The 19,524-nt window shown below is 40.1% G+C and overlaps 1 protein-coding gene across 2 annotated transcripts in view; it reads right to left on the bottom strand.

The window, feature by feature from the left end:
- The window catches only part of KLHL29 (kelch like family member 29), a 392,570-nt gene that overhangs the window by 149,577 nt on the left and 223,469 nt on the right, over positions 1–19,524 (bottom strand). Inside the window, exon 4 of one of the 2 annotated variants that reach the window (XM_053937487.1) lies at positions 1,337–1,450. The exons of the other annotated variant lie outside the window; for it this stretch is intronic. Coding sequence (XP_053793462.1) covers positions 1,337–1,450 — 114 coding nt within the window. The remainder of the gene's footprint in view (positions 1–1,336; positions 1,451–19,524) is intronic. 2 annotated transcript variants of the gene reach the window in all.

Below are 19,524 nucleotides of genomic sequence, written 5' to 3'. Positions count from 1 at the left end.
ATTTGTGGGTACAAGGAGAGTCATGTGTACCTTTTCCATCACATGCAATTGGACTATAACCCAACCTCTTTATTCCAGAAGTATGACAGCCTAAGTGAGCCTTCTTGAGCTCTTCTGGCCAGGCAGCCTGCTTACATGGCACTGATCCTTCCTTGAGCTGGGACAACTCTCAAGAAGGCTCCTTGAGACAGCAAGACCTTTAACCAATGGCAGATCTGTCAGGAACCTAAATTAATACTAATGAAACATTACTAATTCATGTAGCTACTCAATATTAATTATTATCAACTTATAATAGATCATTCCATTAGATGTAATCCCTTGTCCAAATCTGAAACCCTGATTGGACCTAACTGCACCAAGGCTCCATAATGAGTTCAGAATGCAAGTGGATCCACTCTGAACCTTGTGACTCAACAGAATGCTCTTCCTCACACTTCTTATGTCTTTCATTAGATACAGACCTTTGTCTGAGACTCAGACTGGACCTGACTGCACCTAAGTTCCACCATGGTACCTCATGACTCATCGGGAGAGTCTTCCTTACCATTTTGCATCTCCAGTCTCTTGCAAAACATTCTAACTTGATTCTAACTCAGTTTGCATTTGTGCCCTCCTTGCATGCAGTAATTAATAAGGTGAACCTCACCATCAAACTTACTTAGCCTTTGTAAATCACTGTTAAACTTTGTTAAATTCCACTGAACTTACTGAACTAATGAAACATATTGCTACTTCTCTCTTGAGTGAGGTGCATTCCACATATTCACAGAGTTCCAGACCAGCACAGCATCAGTACTTTTACCCAGCCCTGATCCTGGCTCCATGCAGAGCACAGCTTCTCACCACTCAGTTTGTGAGCTGATAAGAAGACACATGTATGAGCATGTCCAGCTTCTTCCCACCACCAAAATCAACTCCAATTTTCCTAGACTGAGCCTTGGCTATGCTGATAAATAAGAAAGCCAAAACTCTGTAGATTTCACAATGCAATGGAAGATAACTCCATACTGGGAAAGTGTCAACTGCTTCTGTCTCATCAATCTTTTCTAAGGTTCACCATCCACATTACCTGCAGGTTCGTGAAGGAAAGAGAAGGAATGAGATTATGGAAAAGAACAGAGAAAATGGGATAGAAAAGGGTTGTGAATTGACCACAGGTGGCGTCTATTTCTTTCTGCTGGCTGACTGCCCAGTACAACCACTGATCTCACACCAGTGCTCCAGTCATTAGCTAGGAATGAATGCAGGACCATGAAATGACAAGAAGTGCTTCATAAATACTACTTTGTATTCTGTCTTGGCCAATTGCACCAGCAGAGGCTCAGGTACTCACCCAGCTGCCTTCATTTCTCAGCGAGAACATCAGGGAACGGAGCTGAGGTATCGAACCAAGGTCCCGGCTGCGACACTTGCTGCTCCAGGACACCAGGGACATCAGCGCACGACACTGGGTTCGAGCACAGAAGCCCCACTTTAGCCTGAGCAGAACCTCCTCTGCTAACACGGTCTGCATGCAGATCAACCCCAAATCAGAGCAAAGCTACGAATGCAAAATCATCTCACGACGGAGGAGAATACGCGCGGCATCGGGAACAATGCAGCAGCTACAGAGAACATGCACTGCGCAACCCGAGAGGGCTCTCAGAGATCCTGCAGGCATCCCATGGCACGGGCAGATAAATCCAGTTCATCATAAGTGCTTTTTGTCAGAGGGCTTAAGGAAATATGGGCAATAATGCAGTAAGTGCTTGTCAGACCAGAATCCCAAGGGGGCACAAAGGATGTTACCCTTATGTACTGGCAAAGCTACTGAAGAACAACCTAAAGGCAGACTTCTTGAAAACGAAACATTTATCTTGAATGCAAATGCTGGCCATTGCTAGGTTCAGAAGTCACTCCATTTGGCATTTTCATGCAAAATTTCCCATGGAATTCTTTTAATTGTCCAAACAGGACCCCAAATTTCATTCTGGATGAGGGCCTGAAGCATTAGAAAGAAAGAGGAATACTTAAGAAGTAAAATGCTCCAATCCCAGCAGTAAGTTACTGCTATAAAAGTTCGTTTTTCTTGTATTGGATGCCGACATTTTACATTCAAGCCCTCTGAACTCAATATTTCAATTGTAGTACACAGTCCGTGGCAGGAAAGTGCATGTTCTCTGCCTACACAGCAGGCACATAGAAAGAAAGGGGGAAAAAAAAGAAAACCAATATAAGCCTGTGAGTGTTGAACAGTGCTGCGTGATATTAGTGATTTATTAACTTGGCTTGATCAATAAGGCTATCATCAAGGGCACATTTAGTTTGCACATATATTTCACTTTCTAACAAGCACTTTTGTGTGCTCACTTTAGTTTCCATAATCTGATCCAGGTCTCGGGAAGCTTTCTTTAAGGGAGAACAGAGAATTCTTTTTCTAAAAAAAGGATCAAAGTATACTCAGTCAACTCTCAAACAAAAGGACAGACAGTACTGTAGAAACAGCATGCTTACCTTTCACAGCAAAAAGAAAAATAAGCCTATAAGTTGGGGTTTATCACTGCCTTAAGTTCATAAACTCCAATTAAGCTATTAAATTTTGGCTGAATTTGGATCACAGCAATTAAAAAATTGCAACTTGTCAGTAACATGCTAATTTAATGCATAATTTAAACTCTGCTGTCCTTTAATTCAGCATTTGTAAATAATTAAAAAAAGAACTAAAAATCCTTTTGCACTTACAAAGCTGACCCCTCCCCCTTTTGCTACTGCAAAACAAAAAAAAGACTTTTCAATCAAGAATTTCTTGAATTTTTTATATCTGAAAGTAAAAGCCATAAAAAAGATGAGAAACTGATTTACAAGATAAAACAATTAGCTCTGGGATATGTACATTAAGACTAATAAATTTCACATCATATTTTAAGAAGTGGAGGAGGAATCCCAGATATATTAGACTTTATTCAAATTCTATTGAAATATTCAATTAAGAGCATCTTATGAAGGTAGCTTATGCAGTCACTAAAATTAAGATGTAAAAAACAGCATTAGAGTGCTATTTCTCTCAGACACTATATACTTTAATAATCCATTCCTTTTTCTACATCCAAGATAACATCTAAAATCTGGGTATTCCTGTAATTGCTTTGGTCTTGTTAAAATTTTTGGTTGTGTAGAAGAAACACTAATGTATTTCACAGTGAAAAATACTACAATAATATACTGCATTCCCTTTTAACCCAAAATCACGGATCTCAATGATTCTTATTAAAACCTTTTTTCCTTTGCTATAAAAACCTTTTCCCCTGTGCAGAGAGATGAAAATGCTCTTTAAGATTCAAACAAGTTTGTGTAAAACTAGCTCAAACCCATCAATATCCCATTGGTTCCTAAAAGAAGGTAAACATTCCCCAAGCTGTTTTGACCAGACGTGACTGGCAGATGCTTTTTGGGAATGAGATCTCAAGATACAACCCTGCTTCCATTCAGATTCAGAGCTTTAATAACACAAGAACTTCAGTGCAGGATCAGGCAGTGAGGCAGTCATTTAATTTGATTTACAATAGACTGCTAATATATGATTTTGCTGGAAACACAGTCACTGTTTTCTCCAATTCTTCTGCTCTGTAGGTTTTACATCAAAGCATTCCTGCTTGTTTTGTTTCTCTATCTCCATGCCACCAATAGGAAGCTGCCCAGTTCTCCTGTTTTCTTTCAGCAGAACGGATTCGTGGACTAACATGACTGCCTCAGGTGCCTCAACCACCATCCTTCTAAAAGATTTATGGCAAACACATTGCATCCCAAGATATAAATCTACCAAATGGCCATTAGACATACTTTGCTGTCCACAGCCACATGATTTAAAGCAAAACTGATAATGGTATAGCTTGGTCTAGTGTTACTGGCGCACTTGTCAGAATTGTGCTACATCACCGCACATTTTTTCCAGACACCTCATTCTCATTTTGGGTGTGATTCGGTTGATCCTTTAGTATTACTCTCTTCACAACTTGTGATGCTAAACACTCCTTTGTCATCCAAAGATAAATGGATACCATGAAGATTAAGCTCTACTTACATTTCTTTCATTGATTTACATTCCTCTACTTTTTATTCTTTTAAGACTAAATTCTTCTAGGCATCCAGTTTGAGCCATTGGACTAATTAAGAAGAGGAAATCCAGCAAGGATGCGAGTTGGGCCAAAGACTTTTCTGTTTTTGAAAATCCCCTGTTATGTATCCTTAAAAGAAAATTCATATTACAAAAAGCATAAAACCTCACACTCTCTTTGCTCCCAGGAAGTTAACACAAAGTAAACCACCTCTAAAAATAATCTCCCACTCAAGAAATGTCAAGGTGACAGGGAGAGAGAGAGAAGGGTTATTGTGAGCACTAAATAACACAGGTTAGTTCTGTAAGCCATGAAGGGAAGGACAAGCTAAAATTAAATGACCTTTGGTAGGGATACCTCACCTACAACAGCAAGTTGTTATCTGATCTTCCTAATTCTCCTCCTCCACTGTTGCAGGTCATGCATGGTCCATCAGAAGCTGCTATTCTTGCTAGGATGGGTGCAGGGCAGACAGTGCCCTTGTATTCCCCCGGATGGACTGCCAGGGAGGCCAGCCCGGGGTCGTTGCAGGTAATATCCCTTAAGAGGAGGCATGTCCCATGCTGAACTTGCTGTGGCTTTCTGAAGAGCAAGGGGAGTTCTAGCTGTTCTTGTACAACCATTGCCTCCAGAAGACAAACTGAGCCTTGGTTTGTTGTAATAAAGTTTCAGTTAGAACACAAATCTATAAATATCTAACAGTGCAGATCAAAACCGCCAACTTTGGTCACAGCTATTGATCAGAGTGAGAGAAGAAGCAAAATGGGACCACATACCTACTCTGAAAAAAACCCAACAGGAATGCTTTCCACACAACGGGTAGAAATTATCTTTGTTGAGAATCCAAAATCTCCTTTCCACCCATATCACAGTTTTTGGAGTGACTGTTAGCTTCAGACAATAACACTGACTGTACCATATTATCCAGATGTTATTAGAATAAAGCACAGAGCCATATCTTGTTTTTTATGTTTAGTGATGATTCAAATTCAAACATAGATCACATGTTGAGTTTCTTAAAATCACTGAGTTAGCAAGAAGTTGAGTCATTAAGCAAGATCTTCCACCAAACATGGCTGTCTCAGAAAGGGTCACAGAATTTGTTACGTTTAAATGCTTTGAGAGGAGATATGAAGTTGGACTGAATGATAACTGTAGGTCCCTTCCCACTGAACTACTTCTATTCTATTCTATTCTATTCTATTCTATTCTATTCTACTCACAATTAAAGAAGCATATGTACATAGATGTTTCTGTATCTCTTTCTCTTTCTACTACTGAGCTGTGGATGCTATATGAAGGTTCATCTTCTTTTTCTAAAAGTAATCCAGGCTTCATATACTGGGGAAGAAAAACACGAGGTAAAAGCTAAGACTCACTGAGGGCCTGCTTTTCTAATGCTGCATTTGATTAATTATATGATTTACTTTCAATGACTGCTTCAATCAATCCTGATCAAATTAACAAAGACAATGATCAGAAATACCAGACTAAAACACAATACAAATTATTTGGTTCCAGGGGATCCAATCAAAGGAAACAGGATTAAATTAACCAGTGATCGGATTAAGGAAAAGTTGCTGTATAAAGTCAGAAATGTATTCTGACTTCGGGCCATTTGCTCTATCTTTAGGTTGCCATTTTCCTCTCGTCCTAGAGTTCTTAATACACTCTAAACAAAATTGACTTTTCTAGGTATTACAAGGTAATGTCGAAGAAATATAATAATAATAATAATAATAATAATAACAATAACAACAGCAACAACATTAATTCTATTACTATTATTTCACAGTACCTCAGTATGTGGGGCTCTGCCACAGTAGGCACCCTCTAAAGAAAAAATACATCCCCATACATCTCCTTCCCCAGGAATCTGTACCTCAAGGAATTTCCAGTCTATATGCACTACACAGAGATCAAAACATGAAGGAATATTAGGATACAATCAAAAAGACAGAAAAACCCATTTAATTCTACAGTGTTAGTAAAGCATAAAGATGAAAAAGCTACTGTTCAACAAGGAGCGTTAATGAAAGTTGCCAGCGATACAGCTGAAAATGTAGTTCCTATCTAAAAATGAAAGTAAATACAAGTATCACAGGAGAAATATTTTTATTTGCTGTGTACTAAGCTAAACCTTGAGCAGCTGACAAGGTCCTACAGCACTGAACAGAGATTTACCTTCAAATGCCTTGGGCTCATGCTGGTTCAACTGGACCAGTCAGTGCCCAGCTGTAAAGGGACTTTGTGTTCGATGCGAGGCAAAAGAAAGGCTGGGGACATCAGGAGCCAGCTCATTTGGAAGTAATTCGGAAAATATAAATGCTGAGTTAGACTGAAACCAGACTCAGTTCCTGCCCTCTTTTTCTGCTAAGAGATTCACTTAATAGATAAATGAGGGCTGTAGAGAGGTATTCCCTAAGGACTGTTAATAAAGCTACTTTAGAGTGCTGGAACACTGTGCTGCTTGTGAATCCTGGCCCCACATGCTGCATGGGATGAGGAAGGACACTGGACTGGATGCGTTGCTCACATGGCAGCAGTCCTTAGGAGCACAGAGTCAGAAGACATCTACACTGCCACTCATCCCACTGTGCACGTTAGGGGCCAAAGCAGAGGGTTCACCCATCTTTCAAAAATGGTAAGAAAAGGAGCTGCTGTAGTCTGAACAAAAATAAAAGGCAAATCATGTGTAAGCAGGTCAGATCCAAATCAAGAAATCCAAATATTTGTCTCTTACGAAAGTATTTAGGAACTGTATGGGAAGACTCCTTCATTATTACTTGGTACAGTGCCACTTCCATCTCTAAGTATGTTCTGTTGGTAACTACCAGCAGACATCATGCCCATCCAGTCACCTGACAGGACTTTGGCACTTGTGATGGCCCCAGGACTTTCCTTGCAGGCAGGGAACAGACCTGAGTGTTCTGGTAGCTGACCTTTTGAGTGTGAGATGGTCTTCGTCCCAAATGAAACCACAGGAGACATGAGACAACAACTGCTGGTCAGCAAGGCAGATATTCACCCATGGAATCTGGTTTGTATGGCCATGGCCATGTATCCTTTCCTTGCAGCTCACTGTTTGCACCAGGTATTCATGCTGAAGGACTCTCCTTGCAAGACTGAACATTTGATGAGCTGCTTTACTTACTGAACTCGAGAAAGTATTTAGAGAAACATCCATCTCTCCCTTCCCACAACTTAAGGGACTTAATATTTTGTCTTTGTTTTCAGCTATGACAGTGAGTAAATTTTAAAGCATCAGCTCTTCTCAGCCAAAAGACATTTGGCAGTATGATTAAGAATGTATTATCTTGTCTCTTCTGTCCCCTTAAAGAGTAACTTATTTGTATGTACGGGCTTTTTCTCATGCTGTGCATTGCTACATTCTTTTTTCAATCTCATCGCAATTTTTTCAAAAGCATTCTCAGTTTCATTTTCTTACTTTATTTTCCTCGTGTCTCTGTCTCTCTCTTCACCCTTTCTATCATGCTCTCTTCTAAGTGAAATGAGAACCCAATTATACTCCTGTTAGAACTGAACTTTCAAATCCATCATGTGCTAGTGGGCTCAAAATTAGGCAAATAAATTCCCTCAACCCTACAAATTAAATTGAGTCTTTGCATATGTTCTTTTAAGAGCACAAAGATGTCAAGTATTCACCCAGCTGTCACAAAATATGATAAGCAGGCTCTTTGAATTCATATAGATTTTCTAAATTGTTTGTCAAATTTAACCGAAATGCTAATGGATCTAAAAGTATATTCTAATCTATTTTAAATATCTGGTTATTATTTGTATTACAGTAGGACTTGGAATTACCAGTTGAGGATCAGAACACAATCTCTATGCATTTCACACACAAAGACGAACATCATCATAAAACTTTCAAGTTCTATCTCATTATTTTACAACAGCCTCCTTCGTAGCTATATTCAATTTAATTTAAGAACAAAAGTACCAGCAGCTTTTAAGTATCACTACCTAATGTGTTGGCTGTTGAAACCTGGGTCTTACATTTGGTAAAGCCAGCAATTGTCTCCCAGATGAAGAGTTTGAAGGAAAAAAGCTGTCATGCAGGTCAGGCTTTGTTCACATTTCGTTCTGGTCAAAGCTCATGATGCGAAGGGAGCAGAGCCAGATGAGACTCAGCAAAAGGATGGGCACCTGCACAGAGCTGCTGATGCCAGTGGGTTGGACATTTCACAGTGCACCTGTACCTGGTCTGTGTGGGGCCAGCACTTCCCCAATGGGTAGGACTTGCTGTCCTGGCACCAAGCACCTGCATAAGACTTCTCCAGGGGCCAACCCAACACACTCAGGGAACCTGTGATGGGGTGAATGTATACTGGGAGTTGTTCTCTCCATATGCCCTGGCTGCTTGTCCAAAAATCTATCAGGGCACTGCTTTAAGCAGGATGGCAGCAGACCCTGGCTGTCAGTGATAATCCACTGCCAAAATCAATATGGTTGGCAAGCTTGCTTCACAGATATTTACGATCAAAGAGCACATTTCCTAGGAATGTGTTGTCAGTCCCATTGTCTTGGCCCAGTTTCAACTCCAGTAATTGCATTTCTGCCTGACTAATATTCCCCTCTTGATTTGAGGAGATGCAGGAGCCCTCTCATCCAGTCCCACGCTGTTCCACTGCATCATGGCCACATTCAGCACCAAGCTGGACACATGGAAACCGCTTTCCCTGTTCACATTTTATACAGCAGTTGCTGCCTAAAAAGTTTTGTGATTCTTAAACAGGTGAAAAGTGCAAGATACTCTTGTTGCTGTTATTTAAAAATTATTTATTTGCCTCTGGAACTAGTCATCTAGAGATGTATTTTATTTCCTTCTCTTTCATGAGTAAATTTGTACATTGAAATTATTTACCAAAGGTTGAACTAGGTAGGTCTCTATTTTTTTTTTTTATTTCACTAATAGAAGTAGAATAGCTATAAAATGTGATTGTCTAAAGCTTTTCAATACCAAGCTTGAGGGAGTTCAAGCCCTTTCAGAACTAGCCAGGAGAGCTAACTCCACCGTCAAACTAAAAACCTACCTTTCTCAGTGGAATAAAATTCCTGTTTACAGCTGTATAGGACATAAAATGGGAGGTTTTAAACTTGTGACATTTCCATGTCTGGAAAAGCTGTCACACACCCAGCAGAGCATCTTACCTTGAGCTGCAAGCCCAGGGACATGAGTAGCATTATCTGAACTGGAAGAGTACCAGAGGGAAAGAATGGTGTATCTAAAAACCTCCTCAAATCTTTCCTATATTCAGAAAACAGGCATTTCCCCGATGGGAAGAGAACTCTATTTCCAGCTGTATGTGCTTCCAATCTTGCTTCTCAAAAACATCTTAGTAGTGCTCAACTGACCAACTCCTTCCTATTGGAATTTTTCTTGGGGAAATTCTCTGAGTGCACAAAGTGAGAGAAAGCATTGGGGTTAAATGTTTTTAAAAATATTTTAAAGACTAAGCAACTGTTGGAAACTGCTCTGAGCCAGAAATTGGTCAGATCAATGCTGTAAACATGGTTTTGTGGACAAAGGAAGGTGTGCTACATACAAGTCATCATCAGTTGCCTTTGTCTGCATTCCCTGCACTCCTCTGACTTCTCAAATGGACCATTTGGAGTGTTTAAACAACTGCAGTTTTAAATAGACACCCTTAAGCATATTTTGCATTAAAATGTAAAAAGAGTGCCAAACAAAACAAGCCCAGCAAAAAATAAAAACCAGAAAAGTATGCATCTGAGAAAGACTAATAAAGTACGAGTGCAAGAATGTATTCTGGAACATTTGCATGTGTCAGAGGGAGTGGAAAGGAGGTGAGCATGATGAGAAAACAAGAGATGAAACACAAAGTGACAGAAAAAAACACCGGTTTGGGAAAAAAAGACACAGGGAGGGAAAAGATTGTCTTGCAGATAGGCAAAAACTCGGTGTACGACATGGGGGGATTTTTTTAAGACTGAGCTTTCATCCACTAACATCAATAGGGTTATTATAATTAACTTGGTAAGATCTAGGGGCAGCAGCTAAACAGTGTAATAATACAGGTACCTAATTTTGGTGTCATGCCTACTTTTCTCTGTTGGCTCTGTTAGAAGCTGGAGTCTGGCAGCCCTGGATAACAAGTGGTCTAAATTACTCATCACTCTCTGGATGGTAGGAGCCATTGTAAACTCTCTGACTATGCCCCTGTGTGCACTGCAGCAGAACCAGAAGGAAAAAGGGAAAAAAAATTACAAAGAACATCACCCAGCTATATTACAAGCAGAAGAAAGAAATTCAGGAACTCTATGAAGAGAATGATGACCTAAACCAAAGAACATGGGATATTGGAAGTTAAATTATCTGTACTCTAAAACTGAATGTAAAGAGTCAAAGGAAAATACAGTCTGTGTAGCTGCAGCCTAGTGCATCTACAGGGAAAAAAGCCAACTTCATCCCCCTGCAAAAAACCCTAGACTAAACTAAAGGGAGTACATAGGAAGGAGGGATATTTTTTTTGTTTTGAAGTATCTAGTTCCTAATTTAATCTTAATCCACTCTGACATTTATCCTCATGGATAATTCAGTATACAAATTTAAGGCAGAAAAAGAATCTATAAAAATAATAAAATAAGAGCTGCTTGCAAGGGCAGTATCAGCAAAAATTGCCCTTGGGTAAAAATAGTTCCTACTGCTTTGCGTCCCTTTCAGCTTCAGGCAATGTACCAAGATCCCAGGAACTACTTCTTTTCCCCTTGTGCAATCATTTGTGGCTCTCATCCAGCCTCTGATTATGCTAATTGTATTTGATGGAATTTGTATGTACTCTCCTTCGCTCTCGTCTCAGCTGAACATACACAAGATGCATTTTTAATTTTTAACTCTTCAAAAATAAATATATAACGCAACTTTCTCCCCAAGGTTGTGTAGAAGTCAACCTTATTACTACTTCTAAACAGCAAATACACAGCCTTTATTACTAGCAAAACAAATAACCCTTTCTATATTAATATGTTGCAACAAAGCTTTTAGTTAGTGTGAGAGCAATGTCATAATGTAAGAGTTTGCATAACACAGTCTGATCATGTCACCTAGACAATTCCGTTTGCATTAAATTAAATCCACAATCATAAGAAGTACAACTTTAATATAAAGATACAGGCAAGTTGGCTAGATCAAGAGCCTACATCATTCTGAGAGACACACAAAACTAGAGAGATGGTGAGCTGTTATAAAACCATTCCCAAGGGTTAGCGATAAAGCCCAGGGCTTAAATTCCTGAATAAATTACTTTTTTTTCCCTTTAAAAAGCATTCTTTACTGAATTGCTAAACATCAAAACCCTCTGGATTTTGCTGAGACAAAAACAGATGACCTTAATGGGCTCAATCGTAGTTCCTTGACTGTCTTCAAGATCCCCAAATGCAGCAGTGGCTGGGTTATTTCATACTTCATGGAGATCCTCTGAACCTCTAAATCATTCTTTCATTTTACTAACTGGAAGTTAAAGAAAAATGTAAATGCAAGGGTAGAGGAGTTCCTTCCTCTTCCAAATCAAAACAGGACTGGCTTTCCATTCTTTATTTAAGTGAATTTTAGTGTAAAATGCCCAGTGGGCCACCCTGTGCACCACAGCTCCACTCGTCCACAGCTAAAGCCTCCCACTGCCTGAGTCCCTCCTCAGGGACAGGACACTCACCTCCCAGAGCACCTCAGTGTGGGACCATCCAGGCTGACCACCACAGCTGGCCATGCCTCCCAGGGCCACACTTCTGGGGTAGTCAGCTCTCTTCAATAATACAGGGAGGCACTGCAGGAATTTCCATAATTGCTGAGGCAGAGGGCTCTTGATTTCTGCCCAAGTCCAGTGAGATGGAGTTAGGGTGGCCAAACCTGAAGCTTGAAAATCCAGAGGCACCTAAAGGCCCCTGAATGCCAGACTTGGAGAGCTGTCCAAAAATGGGACATGGGGGCACTGGAATGTCAGCAGAAATGAGACAGGGGATGCAAGTTGGACAGGGGGTTTGGGCACATTCCCTTCTGCATCCCAGCCCCAGTATCTGTACATGCACACAAGATTGAAGTCTGTTGAAGTCTGAAGGAAGCAGTGGTCAGCCATCACCCTACTCATATTAGAGCTTTGACCAAATCTTTTTGTTATTGTCTAGGCTTCTGACGTGCCTGTGCACAGTGCTGGTGTAAATATTAGTTCTGAAGGCTGGATCCCCAGGCATCCGCAGTTATGGACCCTCATAGGAGTAGTCAGCCCTTCTGAGATGGGCTTCTTGAGCTGTTTGAGAGGAGTGAGAGCTCTCTGCATGTCAGAATCTGCCATGTGAATCTATCCGTGGTGGAATTGGCTCTTTTCCTCATCTCTATTTCTTCATTCTCCACCCTTGTACAATGAACTGACTACCAACCAGTTCTCTTGCAAGGGTGGCTGCACTTCATTGGTAAAACATGTATCATTTATTTGGAGTTCAGACTAAAAGTAACTCTATTAAACAAAAACAAAAACAAAAAAAAACCAAAAAAAACCAAAAAAAAAAACCAAAAAAAAACAAACCAAAAAAAGAGAGATTCTTCAGAACTCTTGCCATTCCTGACATACTCTTAGAACACAATACCACAGCAGCTAAAACACATAAAGAAACTCTTCTCTCCACCTCATGTCTCCTATTACCTAAAGTCTTTGTGATTCTTCAGGCACAGTTGTTATATACATGCAAATTTTAATTAAGGGAAAACTTGGCTGAATACTAGATAAAATTATTTGTTGTATCATATATTTGAAAAGCAATGCATCATTCTAATAGATTATTCAGTGGATATTTCCAAACTTCTATAGAAGTGTTTAGCTAATGCAAAAAAGAAAGATTAATTGAATAATTTATTTGATGGACAACAGCATTATTCATTAAATACATTATTCAACCAGTAGTATTCAACCAGTACTGATTAATTAAAATGAGAGAGACAATTGCTTTCAAGTACAACTCATTCAGATCCCAGTTTTGGCTCCATTAAAAAAGGGCTTTGCAGAGCAATGTCTCAGTGAGAGTGTAGATGGTGCAGATATTCTTTGTGCTGAAGGAGCCATGTCCTGAATCACAGTGTCCTTGACCAAATATATCTGCATGACTGTGGTAGGATTTGCACCTCTTAATGAATTGTCTGCCTATACTGGGGCTGGATTTGACCATCCTCAGCCGCAGAGGAATTTTAGCACATGGAATAGATTACATGAGATTATTTAATTTGCAACCTGCAGAGCAGGTCCAGCTTGCTAACTGCTCCCGCTATGCTCTTCTTGGGAGCTTTCAGATATGAGAAAGAAGTAATCTGGCATCCCCTTTGCTACTTGGTTTCACAAGTGTTTTTCAAACACTCTTCCATCCCATGACTGAGACCTCCAATTACTTGATAAAGGCCCAACAGTGTCCTTACCCAGCCTGGTGACATGCCATGCCTATGTCCTGTCATGCCGCAGGACCGCAGAGGATCCCAAGCATCACCTACCCAAGCTTTTGTGTCATCAGACATGTCCCCAGCAGAACCCATGCTGCTTTGCCCTGCCAAGGGGGCACCACTGGGACAAGCCAGTGAAACCACCTGTGCTTCAGACACATCAGTTTCTTCCGCTACATCAGAACAAGCATTTTAGTAATTTCTATTCAGCAAGGAACAATGAAGAACATCAGGCCTTAAGAGCAAAAGGCTGACAACAGACAAGTCCACCAGATCGTGGGAAAAGGCAAACACTATATCTTAAGTCCTAAGTTATTACCTCCTAACAGCACACAAAAGTGGAGGAATTCTCATTCCCCACAGATGGGAAAACCACCACCTGAATAAAACCAGCCTCATGATCGTGACAGAAGGCACATTTAACATAGCCTGAACATGACAAGGAATATATATCATGCTAGGACTTTATAGATGTAATAAACTCTTGTTAAGTGCCCACCAAATACACCATGGAGAAGGCAGCCATAAAAACTGGCAAATAAAGACCCTCTTAAAGTTTAGCAAGCATCTAAAAATATTTTACTATTTAACCAAGTATCTCTCCTATTACAAGGGAGTTCTAGGATAATTTTCAGGGAACAAGGCTCAAAACAGTACAAGAAGAGTTGGGATCATTCTGACTAACTATTAACTGAAACAAGTTTGCTAGCTTAATTTACCCTACTATTTTAAGTAGAGTTTCTTTTAATGATTCAAGACACATTTCCAGTCTAATCCCCTACTCCCGTTTGGAAGGAAACAGATGAATGCGATGAAATGCAATGAAGATGATAAATTCATGCCTCTCGAAAAGTGGCAAATGACATTTACTGGTCTCTCAGTTCCCATTTCATGATTGATATGGAACTATAAACAAGAAAATAAGTACTGTTAAAAATCTTTCTATACAGTGGCAAGTAGGGTTTTAATGGTGGCTTGCCTGTGCTTATTAACAAGCCATGGCAGTTGCTGCACACTGATCAGTAACTGCGTGAGAGCTCAGCCTGCTGTGGAAGTCCTGAGTCTATGTACTTTCAATTTTAGAGCATAACCATCATACGCTCCACAAACCAATGAAATTTCTAATAATACAAACCAATGATGTGTTAAATTGAGACACTTCTAGCTTGAATGCCAAAAACTTCACCATGATTTAAAGGATCTGCGCTTACCTTTCTCTATCAATTTACTGTTAATTTGCTACCATTGGAGCAATTTACTAAAAGGAAAAAAAAAAAAAAAGGCAATATTTTATTTAATTTCTATTACCAATCCTGGTCATTTCCAATACACACTCAAATACCATTTATTGTACAAAATGCAATATAATCATTCAAGAGGAATAAGAGATGCAATGAGAAGTGCTGGGAGGGAGCAGGCAAAAAGAAATCACTCTGCAAAATATCTGCATTTAGAAATAGGTGGCAATCCTCACTGTTCCCCTTAGAAGAGGCAGTGGCACTAATGAAAGTTTAGGTCATAAATGTTTGGCTGTTTCAATTATACCAAGCATTCTATATTTTGTTTATTATTTATTACACACTTTTACTGCTGTGCTGGTTATCATCAAATTGTACCTTCATAGATAATCTGTATCAAACAATATGTCAATGGCCTATGAAAATGTGGGGCTTTCTAAAGGTGCCTTCCACCTTATTTCACCCGAACTTCTCAAGACAGAACCTAACCATTTATTTATGATTCTGTTTGTACTTTATACCAATATCAGACATACAACAGTTTTTTTCTCCCCCTAGAATCTTGCTCCCACTTCCTACTCCGATACTAAGATATATTGCAATGACCTTGCATGAATCACATTGATGTCATGCAGACTAGTCTGTGGAATAATTATGAAAATACTGTTCCAATTTCTGTCCCCAGGGGCTCTCTAAAAGTCCCTTAAATTTTTTGCCACATCTTTACACAGGCAGATAGTGGTAGGACAAGGGGGAATGGCTTTAAACTAAAAGCAGAGAGATTTAGATTAGATGTTAGGAAGAAATTCTTTCCTGTGAGGATGGTGAGACATTGGAGCAGGCTGACCAGAGAAGCTGTGGCTGCCCCATCCCTGGAAATGTTCAAGGCCAGGATGGATGGGGCTTTGAGCAACCTGATCTAGTAGAAGATGTCCTTGCCCACAGCAGGGGGCTTGGAACTAGATATTCTTTAAGGTTCCTTCCACTCCAACCCATTCTACAATTCTATGATCTTTCCCCTCTATTTTCTGGAGTAAATAAAAGGTCACAGCTTCAAAAAGAACGGAAACTGGTCAGGGTGAATTCAGGCACCTTTAATACAGAACATTTAAAACTGGCTTTGCCATTAAACTATTGTTTGGCCAGGTGAGATGTGGCCTTCAGCCACAGGATACACTGAAACTACTGTAATCCTCTGCACAGCAGTTGCACTGCAGAGCAATTTCAGAAACTCCAAACTTTGCTACTAGATAACAGCAGAGCTTAGCTCAAGTCAAACCAATCCCTAGTAGAAACCTAGTGAACGCAGCAGCTCTACCAAGTACAGATCTGACCCTCAGGGTTCAGGTACGAGGTTAGAAATTGATAAGGTAATTGTCTAACATCAGAGCCTGCAGTAAAAGCAGTTGCAACAATTAAATGTTAACTTTTTATATCAAAGGACAGCAGGAAAGATACCTCACCCATCAGCATCTCCTCCTGCCCTCCAGCTGGCTCGGTATCATCACACTCAGACTACCTTGTTATGTGCCAAATTCAGTGCACAGTGGAGAGAAAGGGCAACCAAAGATCTCAGACCTCATTTGTGAGTAGAAGGCTCTAAGCACTCAGGTTGCCTTATGGACATGATACTTAATAAGCTACCCTGGAATGCTGCTTCATGTGTCCTTGGTTCAACACCCACTCCCTGCACTGCTGGGAAGTCCATTACAGCAGCACAATTTACTGCAAGAAGGTATCTGTGGCCCTGGACACAAAAGAGCAGAAGAGACTTTAAAATAGATCCTGCTTTGCTCCAAAGTCAGTGTTAAATGTTTTACATGGAAATGAGGAGCCAGGCTACTGGAGGTGTTCTTAAATATAGTTTTTGTCCTGTGGTTTATAAAATCGTAGCACAACTTAAGATGGAAGGGTCACTTTAAGGCTGTTTGGTTCAACCTCCTGCTCAAAGCAGGGCCAGCCTCAAAGACAGATCAGGGTGCTCAGGGCTTTGCCCAGTGGAGTATGGAATATCTCCAAGGATGGAAATGCTTCAGCCAGCCTGTTCCAGTATTAGACCACATAATTTTATTTTAAGCAACTGATTGAAATGTCCCTTGCTGTAGCTTGTGACTGTTGCCTCCTCTCTTCCTGCTGTGCTCCCCTGCCTCTGCCAGACCCCTGAGGAACACCCAGGAGCTAGTCACCAACTTCACGCCATGGTCACAACCATGCAAGACTACTCCAGTTAATTTTTCACCCACCTTACAATATACCTACCCAAAATCTAGAAATAACAGCCCTAATTTGCATACAAGGGTACTATGGGAGACCTGTCAAAAGCCTTAAGTCACAGTGACTGTCACTGCTCTCTCGTTGTCTGGTTTAGTGTTCTTCTACCATGGACATTAATTTAATTCTCCAAACTCTGGCATTAGGAATGGAGCCAGGGAGACCTGAGAGCAGATCTTGCTCAGATGTAGTGCCAGATACTCATCCACTGAGAGTATGTCCTTGTGTGAGAGTTTGTTGGGCAAAATCTGAGATTAGTCTGGGCTTGATGAGCTCCCTGATTTCTAAGAACACACCACCATCTACAGAGACAAAACTACTGGTGTTTATATCTAAGGAAAGGCATTATTTACCCGCTGTCTGCTGAACAGAAATAAGCACTATGGGACACAATCTTTCAGCAAATCACTTGAGTATGAGGTAATTTGGTGAAAGCCCTGTATCACTTGGTCACGCCTACGCCATGGGAAATGTGGGCACTAAGGCTTAAACATCCCTTATGTTTTTTATCCCCACTGTGCTGTTTCTTTGGCACTGCAAAGGTTCAACCCCTGTGGGACTCCTGGGGAAAGCAGGGACAGGACAGAGTGGAGGAAATCAAAACAGGAAAAAAAATGCATAACAGGCTCTTTAAAACAAGGTAATTTATGGTTGTGAATGACAGGGATGAGTTTAGCTGATCTTTCTTGAGTTTTGGATGCATAACAGTCATAACAGTAGGCTCCCCTACTCCTTTCAAGAGGAAACACCTTTTGGTTTCCAATGCTGTTTGCCACTGTGCTTCTGCACACACTTCTGTAATTATGCACGCAAATGTACCCCAATAAGCCACCCATTTCTACAGCAGATATTCCTTCTTTGTCACTTACAAACTTGCAACTACCTAAGCATAAATTCCTGGCCAATTTCTCAGCATTATACACAACAGTTGTGCTGCCTGTATTGCTTTTGCCAACTGACAAACTTTTCTGTGGAAACAAAAGGATTTAGAGACACAAATAATAGTCACCAGCTGCAAAGTCTGAACTGTACCTAATATTTTCTTACTTGTTTTTTTTTTTTTTTTTTTTTTTTTTTTTTTTTTTTTTTTATTGAACACCAACAAATGATTTTTTACAGGCAGGGAGGTGATGCTGATTGCCTACTGCAAACTTTGATTCAACAAGTTTAACTGAATGCTCTGCCTCCAGCTAAATTTTTTCACAAGCTTCAGCATTCCAGATGTCAATGTTTGTGTTTCGACATACATTCTGAAAGATGAAAGTTTAGTCACAGAAGAATGAACTTCTTAAATGGCTTTAGTTATGTCATAAGCCACAAGATTTGCCACTAAAAAAGTTTCTCTACTATAAAAATAATGCCAATAAAAATGGTGAGGAAACAAACTGTTGGTTGCAATACAATTCAACATTTTGTTCAGTTTTTTTTTTTAAACTTAGAAGTTCTTTTCATTTGCAATGAAATTTTCATCCACCATATATCTCCCTAAAGTCATACAATCATTAAGGTTGGAAAAGACCTGCAAGATGGAGTCCTGCAGTTAACCCATCTGTGTTTACCACTAAACCACATCCCCAAGTGCCACATACAAGCACTTCTTGAAAATTCCCAGGGATGTTGATTTCACAATCCATGGGCAACCTACTCCAATTCCTGACCATGCTTTAAGTGGAGAAAATTTTTCCTAATACCCGATCTTAACCTTCTCTGGTGCAACCTGAGGCCATTTCATCTCATCCTGTCACTTCTTACTGGGAAGAAGAGACCGACATACACCTGGCTACGACCTCCTTTTAGGGAACTGTAGATATGGTCCCCCTGAGCCTCCTTTTCTCCAAAATTTCAAAGTGACTTTGAAATAAGATCAACCACACATATCACTGGGAAAAAAATCTTAACATTTTTTAAAAGAGGAAAGAAAAGTCCTTATTTCCAATGCCTTTTTGTGTTAACTTTTTTTGTTACCCCCTCTGAAGAAAGCTATGGAGGAACATGGGTGTCTTGCTCAGCAGTGATGACTGTGATGCAGAAAGAGAAAATATGCAGCACTTCAGCAGAAATACCCTGGGATGTTTCTTTGAATGCCTTTCACACCTCTTCCATCAAATACTTTTCATCCCATTTAAAACAGTAAGCTGCCTTATAGCAGGTCTTGCTCACTGCAGACAACCAACCAGTTGCCCTGCCATCTCTCCACTCTTTCAGAAAATGACCTGGAGTTAAAAATTCTCTTGTTTTCTCATGGAGGTGAGAAAACTTCAGATACATGACAAGTTCATAAATACCTTTAAGCTAGCTTTGAAGTAACCAGTTCTTACTAAACTTGTCTGTTCTAAAAGGTAAAAGCGAAAGCTAACACCAGCTCTGCACCTACTGAACTACATAAATTCTTTTAATCTTAATGACTGTAAATACAGACTATACACCGCCATCCCATCCTCCTCTCCATCAC

The sequence above is a fragment of the Vidua chalybeata genome, chromosome 3, assembly GCF_026979565.1.
Source record: "Vidua chalybeata isolate OUT-0048 chromosome 3, bVidCha1 merged haplotype, whole genome shotgun sequence".
NCBI lineage: Eukaryota > Metazoa > Chordata > Aves > Passeriformes > Viduidae > Vidua > Vidua chalybeata.
This window is presented reverse-complemented; position numbering and strand designations above follow the sequence as displayed.